Source organism: Carassius gibelio, chromosome B16, assembly GCF_023724105.1.
Source record: "Carassius gibelio isolate Cgi1373 ecotype wild population from Czech Republic chromosome B16, carGib1.2-hapl.c, whole genome shotgun sequence".
Lineage (NCBI taxonomy): Eukaryota > Metazoa > Chordata > Actinopteri > Cypriniformes > Cyprinidae > Carassius > Carassius gibelio.
In genome coordinates, this window is record NC_068411.1 from 30,614,539 (window position 1) to 30,626,609 (window position 12,071).

The 12,071-nt window shown below is 34.0% G+C and overlaps 1 protein-coding gene across 7 annotated transcripts in view; it reads left to right on the forward strand.

The window, feature by feature from the left end:
• The window catches only part of kif13a (kinesin family member 13A), a 52,541-nt gene that overhangs the window by 19,691 nt on the left and 20,779 nt on the right, over window positions 1-12,071 (forward strand). For all 7 annotated transcript variants that reach the window (XM_052578877.1, XM_052578881.1, XM_052578883.1 and 4 more), the window contains exons 5-16: window positions 863-955; window positions 2,074-2,254; window positions 3,091-3,178; window positions 3,700-3,834; window positions 4,727-4,839; window positions 8,111-8,222; window positions 8,301-8,513; window positions 9,189-9,299; window positions 9,392-9,526; window positions 10,539-10,669; window positions 11,182-11,268; window positions 11,340-11,515. In XM_052578877.1, the coding sequence (XP_052434837.1) occupies window positions 863-955; window positions 2,074-2,254; window positions 3,091-3,178; window positions 3,700-3,834; window positions 4,727-4,839; window positions 8,111-8,222; window positions 8,301-8,513; window positions 9,189-9,299; window positions 9,392-9,526; window positions 10,539-10,669; window positions 11,182-11,268; window positions 11,340-11,515 (1,575 nt within the window). The remainder of the gene's footprint in view (window positions 1-862; window positions 956-2,073; window positions 2,255-3,090; window positions 3,179-3,699; window positions 3,835-4,726; window positions 4,840-8,110; window positions 8,223-8,300; window positions 8,514-9,188; window positions 9,300-9,391; window positions 9,527-10,538; window positions 10,670-11,181; window positions 11,269-11,339; window positions 11,516-12,071) is intronic.

A 12,071-nucleotide genomic window follows, 5' to 3' on the forward strand; every position in this document is an offset into this window, starting at 1 on the left:
TATTTTTTTTTCTTGAAGTCTATATAGTTTTTTAATATTATTTTTTTTTTATATCAGCACATCAAGCTAAAGTAGATGAAAACGTAATATATATATATTTTTAATATTCATATTTTAATATTAATAACACACTAGTGAAAATTTTAACTGGATTAAAACCTTTCATCAAAATGTGTTCTTGATCAACTTTGATGAACTTTTTTGTTCCACTTCCAAATGTTGACTACTGTATTTAATAATGTTTATTTTATTTTAATTAATTACACTATTTTATAATTTTTTTTTTACTTTTAATTATCCAGTTAACTGGAAAAAAGTACATTACTAAAACTAAAATATATAAATATATTTCAAAACAAATAAAAGCTATAAAACCGGACAAAAATTTAAGAAATAGATTAGCAGAAATATTAAAAAACAAAAATTGTTAAAAATACTGAAATCACTTAACAAAATTACTAAAATTAAATCTGAAAATTTTAAAACAAAAAAAAAATTAATTAGTAAATATATCAATAATTATTTTGGATAAAATATAAATAGTACTAAAATAACACTTGTTCTGCTTGTAAAAATCCAGTTTACTTGCATCGAAGCTCCATTTGTGTATTTAGACGGATTATTTTGTAAGCATTTCTATTTAAATGCAATGAAATGAGTAGAGTACTTGCTCTCATTTTTGGTCATACATATAAGAGTAATGCATCCTTTGAATCTTTAAAGACTTTACTACATTTATTTGTGTGCACACACAATAACAACAAAACATTGTGCTTTTGTAAAATAAAGAAAGCAAACAGGAATCAGAGAGAGACTGTGTTCTGTTCTGTGTTTGTGATGATTGCATGTGTTTGTCCTGCAGGTCAGGAGGTCGTCTTCAAGTGCCTTGGGGAGGGAATATTGGAAAACGCCTTTCAGGGATACAACGCCTGCATCTTTGCCTACGGACAGACAGGTGGAGTTATAGTGTGATCTTTTGTGACCGTGACATCCTTTTGACTGAAAGACGTCAATAGGGGCTCATTCTTTGTCATAGGAGCTCTGGTAAATTCTCTGATTGAGCCTGCAAGCACATTTATATAGCGAGTTCACACTAGAAAAACTCAGCAGGAATTTCCTCTCTTTAACCTGGATTTACAGCAGACATCAATCTCACAAAAACATGGCCAGATCATGGTTCACTGCAAGAAAATTTAAAAGTAAAGAAATCCAAACATTTACAATTTTTTTACAATTAATGCACATTCGTCCTCTCAAATTCTCATTGGTGAGATTGGTGTCCATATGTTTTTTGTCATTAATCTCAATGATAATTCTTCCTAGACAAGTAAAAAAAGTTATCGTTAATTCATATAACCAGATTCAACCTGATTTTGTTTTGTTTTTTTTGTCTTAAATGTTTAGACCAAGAGTTGAAAATATAAATTGTTTACAAAAAATAATTTAAGATCTGAAACATAGTAAAGACGTGTTATTTATTAATTATTTGTATACACAGAGACATTTTATATTTGTCTAATTTTTGGCATCATAACCAAATTAAACCTGTTTTTTTATAGATTTTTGTCTCAAATGTTTAAACTAAGAGTTGAGAAAAAAAGACTGATTTTATTTTATCTGATTTTAATCTAAACATAAAATAAACAATAAACAGAACAGAAAAAAAATATTTTTCTTATTTTTATTACTTAATAATTAAAATGAGAAATAATTAAAAAGCATTAATAATAGATATAATATAATTTTTTATGTGTATTTAAATTATTATTTTAGTAATTATTTTAATAATTTATATTTGATAAAAAATTGTATTATTACTTTTTAATTGTATTTTTGTAAATCATTTTATATTAACTCAAATTCACCTGCAATGGTAACATTAAGCAGGATCTGATATATTTCTCGGGACATGAACAGGAAGCGTCTGTGTTTTTAATCATAGGCTTTCCTCAGCAGACACAGCGCACTTTCTGTTTCCTCTGGCCTTGTTTCTCAGGCCGGCGTTTCGTTCTCAAGCACGTCTGCTGGCTGAGATACATCACCTGTGTTAAACGTCTTGTGTTTGTCCCGCAGGCTCGGGGAAATCCTTCTCCATGATGGGCAACGGAGAGCAGCCGGGCCTGATCCCCAGACTCTGCTGCTCGCTGTTCGAGAGAGTCTCCAGAGACCAGAACGAGAGCCAGTCCTTCAAGGTGGAGGTTTCCTACATGGAGATCTACAACGAGAAAGTGCGAGACCTGCTGGATCCCAAAGGGTGAGCGGAGACACAAACTCAATGCACTTCGTGTTCACAGGTCTTTTTTTCTTGCAATTGTTTGTCATATAAACTCAGAATTTTGTCAGATTGTCAGTATTTTGACATAAAAAAACACAATTAACTTTATTTTTAATTCTGATCAAATAAAAAACAAAAAACTGTATTTTTCATGTCTATTTATGTCTTTTTTATATATCATAATTTTTTTTTTACATTTTTGCATTAATATTTTCTATATTATTTATTTTTATTTATAGTAACAATTTAATAAGCAAATAATTTCATTTCTTATTTAATGGCTTCCAAGTGTTAATTTTAGTATTTAGTTTAAATAAAAAAAAGTTTTAAGTTTTTTGTTATTGTTTTATGCTTTACATCTTAATTCTATATTTTTTTTGTGCTTTTTTGAATCAATAAATGTTTACGTTTTTTCATTATTTTCGCTTTTGTACTATAATTTAAAAAATATATATTTTTTTTATTAATTAGTAAATTATTTCTTGACCTATTTTTATGGCTTTAATTTTGCTATTTACTTTTTTAAAGTTACATTTTATGCATTTTGAATTCACTTTTTTTTTTGCTTTTTTTATGTTTGACTTTGTTTAATCTTTACTTTGTTTTAGTGCTGCATTTATTTAAAATATTAATAGGTATTAATAGGTATCATAAATAGTTTTTCCTTTTCTTTTTTTTTTCTTTTTTCTGAAGTTGGGTTTGTGTCTGATGGTGGTGAGGCCCAAACAAGAGGACGATTGTGAATCCAAGGAACATGAATAACATCCTAATGAGACTGTTTTCTCACACGTCTTCTCTCTCTTCCGTCCGTACAGGAGCAGACAGTCTCTGAAGGTCAGAGAGCATAAAGTCCTCGGTCCATATGTGGACGGTCTGTCTCAGCTGGCTGTGATGGGCTTCGAGGTGAACATGACTCTCCTCAACTCCATTTCAAATGTTTCATTGAAGTATCAACTTTTTTTCAAATGTTTCTTTGAAGTATCAACTCCGTTTTAAATGTTTCTTTGAAGTATCAACTCCGTTTTAAATGTTTCTTTGAAGTATCAACTCCGTTTTAAATGTTTCTTTGAAGTATCAACTTTGTTTCAGATGTTTCTTTAAAGTATCAACTTTTTTTCAAATGTTTCATTGAAGTATCAACTCCGTTTCAGATGTTTCATTGAAGTATCAACTCCGTTTCAGATGTTTCTCCCAGAATTCCGTAGAATGCTTTTGTTTCATGTTATCATATAGGACTTTTTCGGACTTTACAATCTGTAAAGTTCTTTGTTGTTCAAACAGCAAAAATGTAGCATAAAAATAAATGTGAAATTACAAACCAAACTATGTTCTGATTAGAAATGTGTTTGCTGTCTACACTTACAGTGAACTATACCTTTGTGGTGATTTAGTTGCATGTTCTCTCTCATCTGCGCCTCCTGCAGGACATCGAGTCTCTGATGTCGGAGGGGAATAAATCACGCACAGTAGCCGCCACTAACATGAACGAGGAGAGCAGCCGATCGCACGCCGTCTTCAGCGTCATCGTCACGCAGACGCTTTACGACCTTCAGTCTGGGGTCAGTGCTGCTCCACTTCCACTGTTTTTCATTTCAGAATAGATTTTGTCTCTAATGACAATAGAATTATTGAAATTGAGTTATTGAGTGTTTGTGTTTCACTTCTAACAGAAAAAAAATAGAATAACTTTATTTATAATTTTTGGATTAACTTCATTTTTTATTTTACTGGCTTTCAATTTATTTATTTAGTTGAATTTAATGATTGAATATTATTTAATTTATAAAAAATGTATACAACATTTTTTTTGTTTTATACTTTACATTAAAAATGTTTTACATAACATTTTATTTTAAAATCAATCAATATAAATATGTATATATATATATATATATATATATAGAGAGAGAGAGAGAGAGAGAGAGAGAGAGAGAGAGAGAAAGAGAGAGAGATAGAGCAGTCAAACAATTAATCATTTAAAAAAAAAATTGTTTACAATATATCTGTGTGAACTGTAAATTGGTTATGTATATATAAATACACACACATGCATGTATATTTAAAAAAAAATTAAGTGTACACATATATATATATATATATATATATATATATATATAATTTATATAATATATGAAAATGTTTTATATATATATAATAAAAAAAAATTGAAATATATACATGGATGTTCAAGTTTTATTCATGGATTATGCATGAGTGTTCATTTTGGATTTGGTCAAGGGTGTAGAATTTAGTAGGAATGCTAAGACATGTCCCTATCGATATTAGCCTCTACTAAATTATCCCCTAGCAATAATTTTCACAATTAAATGTCTGTTGTCTGCTGCTATGTTCCCACCAGTGCCAATATTAAACCTGCGATCAGGCTGATTGTAATATTTTCTTTTATGTCTGTGTGTGTGTGTGTGTGTGTGTGTGTGGTTGTGAATGCAGAATTCTGGTGAGAAAGTGAGTAAGATCAGTCTGGTTGATCTGGCCGGCAGTGAACGTGTTTCTAAGACTGGAGCCGCTGGAGAGAGACTGAAGGAGGGCAGCAACATCAACAAGTAAGATGACTGCAGCCGGTCGCCATATTCAAAGGAAATCAGTCACTTGCTTATAACTGTCGAAAAATGAACAATACGTTGGTTGTTGTTACATGAACTTAAAAAATTAGTATAGACAGTATAAAACAGCCACTTGGACCAGCTAAAAGATTAATAAATGAATATAGGGTTCTTTACAAACTTACATTAATAAGTAGAGGAAATCTGCAGAATGTTATAGATATTATATGAATGAAATGCATCATTTACAGGTTCATCTCAATAAATTAGAGGGCTGGGACGATAAATCGATGCAGAATCGATTCGTGGATCTATTCTTAGATTTTCAGAATTTTCTGGAATCGATTCTGAGCTTAGATTTCAACAGCAGATGGCGCTCTAATCTAGTTTTTATCTGCACACTCAAATGCTCATGAAGAAGAGTGATGTAGAGTGCTTGTGCGTTCGGAAACGAGCAGAGTATTTCTGTTTCTAAAGCATGCAGTGCCATCTGCTGTTCAAAACTAAGCTCAGAATCGATTCAAGAAAGAATCGCAATGCATTCGGAAAATCTCAGAAAAGATGCTGAATCATTTCTCGATTTACGATGCATCGATTTATTTTCCCAGCCCTAATGTTTGTGTGGAGTTTTATGTTGTCTGTTGTTTACTGATGTTTCTGCTGTTTTATGTTGTTTGTGTGGTGCTTTATGTTGTTTGTGTGGTGTTTTATGTTTTCCTTGTGATGTATTATGATGATTGTGTGGTGATTTATGTTGTCACCTAATTTGGTGTTTTATGTTGTCTGCGGTACTTTGTTGTTTCTGGTGTTTATGTTGTGTGGTGTTTACTGATGTTTCTGGTGTTTTATGTTGTGTGTGGTACTTTATGTTGTTTCTGGTGTTTATGTTGTGTGGTGTTTACTGATGTTTCTGGTGTTTTATGTTGTGTGTGGTACTTTATGTTTATGGTGTTTTATGTTGTGTGTGGTACTTTATGTTTCTGGTGTTTTATGTTGTTTGTGTGATGTTTTATGTTGTGTGTGTGGTGTTTTATGTTGTCCTTGTGGTGTATTATGTTTTTGTGGTGTTTTAAGTTGTTTTTGTGGTGTTTATGTTTTCTCTATGGTACTTTATTTTGTGTATGCGTAGTGTTTAATGTGGTCTCTGTGGTATTTTGTTGTTTGTGAGGTGTTTTATGTTGTCTTCGTGGTTTATTATCTTTATGTGGTGTTTAATGTTGTTTTTGTGGTGTTTATGTTGTCTCTGTGGTGTTTTATGTTGTGTGTGTGTGTGTGTGTGTGTGGTGTTTTATGTTGTTTGTCTGGTGTTTACTGATGTTTCTGTGGTGTTTTATGTTGTTTTTGGGGTGTTTATGTTGTTTCTATGGTGTTTTATGTTGTTTTGTGATGTTTATGTTGTCTGTATGGTGTTTTGTTGTTTTTGTGGTGTTTGTTGTGTTTACTGATGTTTCTGTGGTGTTTTGTGTTGTTTTTGTGGTGTTTATGTTGTCTATGTTGTGTTTTATGTTGTTTTTGTGGTGTTTATGTTGTCTCTGTGGTGTTTTATGTTGTGTGTGTGTGTGTGTGTGTGTGTGTGTGTGTTTTATGTTGTCTGGTGTTTACTGATGTTTCTGTGGTCTTTTATGTTGTTTTTGTGGTGTTTATGTTGTCTCTGTGGGATTTTTATGTTGTTTTTGTGGTGTTTATGTTGTCTCTGTGTTGGTTTATGTTGTGTATGCTGTTTTATGTTGTGTGTGGTCTTTTATGGTGTTTGTCTGGTGTTTACGGATGTTTCTGTGGTGTTTTATGTTGTTTCTGTGGTGTTTTATGTTGTTTTGTGGTGTTTATGTTGTCTATGTTGTGTTTTATGTTGTTTTTGTGGTGTTTATGTTGTCTCTGTGGTGTTTTATGTTGTGTGTGTGTGTGTGTGGTGTTTTATGTTGTTTGTCTGGTGTTTACTGATGTTTCTGTGGTGTTTTATGTTGTTTTTGGGGTGTTTATGTTGTTTCTATGGTGTTTTATGTTGTTTTGTGATGTTTATGTTGTCTGTATGGTGTTTTGTTGTTTTTGTGGTGTTTGTTGTGTTTACTGATGTTTCTGTGGTGTTTTGTGTTGTTTTTGTGGTGTTTATGTTGTCTATGTTGTGTTTTATGTTGTTTTTGTGGTGTTTATGTTGTCTCTGTGGTGTTTTATGTTGTGTGTGTGTGTGTGTGTGTGTTTTATGTTGTCTGGTGTTTACTGATGTTTCTGTGGTCTTTTATGTTGTTTTTGTGGTGTTTATGTTGTCTCTGTGGGATTTTTATGTTGTTTTTGTGGTGTTTATGTTGTCTCTGTGTTGGTTTATGTTGTGTATGCTGTTTTATGTTGTGTGTGGTCTTTTATGGTGTTTGTCTGGTGTTTACGGATGTTTCTGTGGTGTTTTATGTTGTTTCTGTGGTGTTTTATGTTGTTTTGTGGTGTTTATGTTGTCTCTGTGGTGTTTTATGTTGTCTTTGTGGTGTATTATTTTTATGTGGTGTTTTATATTGTTTTTGTGCTGTTTATGTTGTCTCTGTGGTGTTTTATGTTGTTTCTGTTTATGTTGTTTCTGTGGTGTTTTATGTTGTTTTTGCGTTTATGTTGTTTCTGGTGTTTTATGTTGTTTTTGTGGTGTTTATGTTGTCTCTGTGGTGTTTTATGTTGTTTCTGTGTTTATGTTGTTTCTGTGGTGTTTTATGTTGTTTTTGCGTATATGTTGTGTGTGTGTGTGTGGTGTTTTATGTTGTTTTTGTGGTGTTTATGTTGTCTCTGTGGTGTTTTATGTTGTTTCTGTGTTTGTTGTTTCTGTGGTGTTTTATGTTGTTTTTGCGTTTATGTTGTTTCTGGTGTTTTATGTTGTTTTTGTGGTGTTTATGTTGTCTCTGTGGTGTTTTATGTTGTTTTTGTGGTGTTTATGTTGTCTCTGTTGTGTTTATGTTGTTTTTGTGATGTTTGTTGTGTTTACTGATGTTTCTGTGGTGTTTTATGTTGTTTTTGTGGTGTTTATGTTGTCTCTGTGGTGTTTACTGATGTTTCTGTGGTGTTTTATGTTGTTTTTGGGGTGTTTTTGTTGTCCCTGTGGGGTTTTATGTTGTTTTTGAGGTGTTTACTGATGTTTCTGTGGTGTTTATGTTGTCTCTGTGGTGGTTTATGTTGTGTTTGCTGTTTTATGTTGTGTGTGGTGTTTTATGTTGTTTGTCTGGTGTTTACTGATATTTCTGCAGTTTTTTATGTTGTTTGTGTGGTGTTTACTGTGTTTACTCTGTGTCTCCAGGTCTCTGACAACGCTGGGGTGTGTGATTTCTGCTCTCGCTGATCAGTCTGCAGGAAAAGGCAAGAGCAAGTTTGTGCCTTACAGAGACTCAGTGCTGACGTGGCTGCTGAAGGTGAGCATGATCGTCAGAGTTCACTGTACACTGTCTAAATGTCTGGGGGACTCAAACACTTTTCCTCTGCTGCTACAGGACAATCTGGGTGGTAACAGTAAGACGGCCATGATTGCCACTATCAGCCCTGCTGCTGATAACTATGAGGAGACGCTGTCGACGCTGCGTTACGCCGACAGAGCCAAGAGAATCGTCAACCACGCTGTGGTGAATGAGGATCCCAACGCCCGCATCATCAGAGAGCTGCGGGAGGAAGTGGAGAAACTGAAGGTGCAGCTCTCACAGGCTGAGGTGAGCAGGGAATTATGGGAGATTATCTGAACCAGATTCTGTGACTGAACAAACATCACATTGTGTTACTCTAATACAGGGGTTTTCAATCTTTTAGATTCCCCAGATATGATCATCCTAACAAATTTTAATTTTTTTAATTAAAAATGTATTTTAATGTTTTATCTACATTTAAATTTTCCTTTGATTCCTTTGACATTTGATTAATTATTCAGTTTTTAATGTTTTGTTTACACAAATTAAATGTGTATTATTAATAGAAATTTCTCCCACATTCTTCACTAACTTTTCCAATGAGTTTGTCCCCATACGGTCTGGTATTGCTCAGACCGTATGGGGACCATCATGCTGCATGGCTTTTATCCCTTAATATCCTCCCTATGTAGGCACCTTCACTAGGCTTTAGAGTAGAGCCTGTGTTTTTACCAGCTAGTTGCCGAGGCATTACTTATCATTTTTTAGTTTAATTATTAAAATATTTAAAACTAAAACTGAATAGAAGATTTGAAATAAAATAAAATCCATATAGATATATTTAAATCCAATAATATTAAAATCAATACAGGAACTAAAAAAATATAAACTTATTTGAAATATTAAAACTATAGTAGTTGATCACTGATTGTGAAATGTGGAGCTGTTAAAGGTAATGTTTGTTATTATTGTGTTGGTCAGTCTCTGAAGTCTCCGGAGCTGAAGGAGAAACTCCAGGAGTCTGAGAAACTCATTCAGGAGATGACCGTCACCTGGGAGGAGAAACTCAGGAAGACTGAGGAGATCGCACAGGTGACACACACACACACACACACGTTCTCACACACACACTTACACACGCTCATGATTGACAGCTGTTGTCTCTCTCTGATTGGTCTGTGCAGGAGCGTCAGAAGCAGCTGGAGAGCATGGGAATCTCTCTGGAGTCGTCAGGGATCAAGGTCGGAGAGGACAAGTGCTTCCTGGTCAACCTGAACGCCGATCCGGCTCTCAATGAGCTGCTGGTGTACTATCTGAAGGTACAGTGATCACACACTGAGACATCACAGAGGTTTGCCTCACTGTCTCTGTTACACACTCACTCAAACCAGTGGACGGCTGCATGAGGGATGCTAGGACTGCTCATGCTTTATGTTTTTGATGCATCTCAAGGGACACTTAGGAATAGTTTTTTTGTATATTGTCTAATAAATAATTATCAAGAAGAAATAAAGAAATAATCAATAAATAAATAATATTTATATATATATAAATTATTGTTATATTATATTTATATTATATATAAATTATTTTTATATTTATATAATTTATTTGATAAAATATGCATAGTATGAAAAATTTATATATAATTATATTATATATAAATTTATATATAAATATTTGTTTTATTTTAATCTTTGTTATTAATTAATTATTTATAATCAAATTTATTTATTTTTCCTTTTTTTCAGATTTTTGTAGTTGTTGTAGTTTTATTTAGCTGCATTTTAAAACATTAAATAAACTGTTTTTTTTTTGTTTTTTTTTAATTATATACCTATTAATTTGTCTATTCAACAGGTCATTTACTTATTTCCATTTTTGTTTGAATTATTAAATTATTAACTAAGTGTCACTCCATACACCGTGTCATGCATGGCTTCAATCAAAATGTATTTGCAAAAAACTGAAATTGCATTACGGATGATTCGTATCTGAAAGTTGCAGACATTGAAAATCCAGCTTAAAGGTTGTTTTGAATTGTTAAACCATCTGACAAATTCAGCTTGATTCATCCAATCCAGTCTGTTCTTTCTGATTCAAAAGAACGATTCACAAATCCTGCATCACTAGGTCAAAGTATATTCCTCAGCTCCGTCGTATGAGCTGTGTCTGCTCTGATAGAGGTCTGTGAAAACAGCACCAACAACAGGCCTTTGAGAGCCGCCTGTAGTCATCGCTAGCATGCTAATGTGACGGGAACAGCAGCGGTGTTTGTGTAACTCAGCCCACATGCAGGACAGCTCGTCTGAGATGTTTGCTCTGGTTCAGGATCACACGCGTGTGGGAGCCGACACGTCTCAGGACATCCAGCTGTTCGGCATCGGGATCCAGTCTGAACACTGTGTGCTGGACGTCACGTCTGACGGAGACGTCACGCTCACGCCGGCCGAAAACGCCAGGTAACACACAAACTTAAGACAGTGAAACCTTAAAGAGTTAGTTCACTCAAATGTTAAATTATCCCATGTTTTACTCACCCTCAAGGCATCCTAGGTGTATATGACTTTATTTTTTCAGATGAATCCAGTTGGAGTTATATTAAAAATGATCCTTGCTCTTCCAAGCTTTATAATGCAAGTTTTTGTTCAACAGTCCAAAAGTAGTCCAATAAACTGCGTCCATCCATATTAACATGGATATTCATTTTCTATCCAGCAAGAGAATCCAGAAGTGTTTATAATATTTTCTTATATAAAAACTAATCAATTCATTACAGGAGGCCTTTACCACCACCCCCACCCCCCCAATCAAATTAGAATTTTGAAAAGTATCAAATGTAATCCGTTACATTACTGTCACTTGTAATCTGCAATCTATTACATTTTCAAAGTAACCTTCTCAGCACTGGCCATGATGTTTCGTGTGTGATCGGTGTGAGATATTGTGATTCTGTGCTGTTCGACGCTCGCAGGACGTGTGTGAACGGGACGATGGTGTACTCCAGGGTTCAGCTGTGGCACGGCGATCGCATCCTGTGGGGAAACAACCACTTCTTCAGGTGAGCAGCGGCTTGAGGTGTGCGTGGTCTCGTCTGGAGCTCAGACTCATCCGAGCGAATGTCGTCCTCAGGATCAATCTGCCGAAGCGCAAGCGGCGCGAGCGACCGAAGGAGCCGGAGCGCGACTCTCCTCGCCAGAGTCTGGCCGAGGCCGACGTGGAGACGGCGAGCCAGGCCTCGTCCGAACAGGACTACAGCTACGAGTTCGCACAGATGGAGGTCATGATGAAAGCGCTGGGCAGCAACGGTACACGCCTGACCTTTGACCTCTGACGCCTCACTGCATGAATGAACCTAGGGCTGCTCGATTAGAACGAAAATCATAATCATGATTATGAGTGGACCTTATAATGTTTTTAAAAGCAGTTTCTTCTGCTTATCAAGGCTGCATTTATTTAATCAAAAATACATAAAAAAACAGTAATCTTGCAAAATGTTATTACAACATAAAATAATGGTTTCTATTTTAATGCTATTTAAAATATAATTTATTTCTGTGATGTGCAGCTGAATTTCCATCATCATAACTCTATTATAAAGTGTCACATGATCTTAAGAAATCATTCTGATATGCTGATTTATTAATAGAATTATCAGTGTCAAATATTTTTTTGGAAATGAAGATACATTTTTCAGAATCTTCTTTGATGATGAATAAAAAGTTACAAAGAACAGCATTTATTCAAAATACAAATCTTTTCTAACAATATAATTCTTTGCTATCACTACTAATCTATTTAACACATCCTTGTTGAATGAGTTTTAATTTCTTTCTAAAAAAAGAAAGAATAAAGATTTGCTGA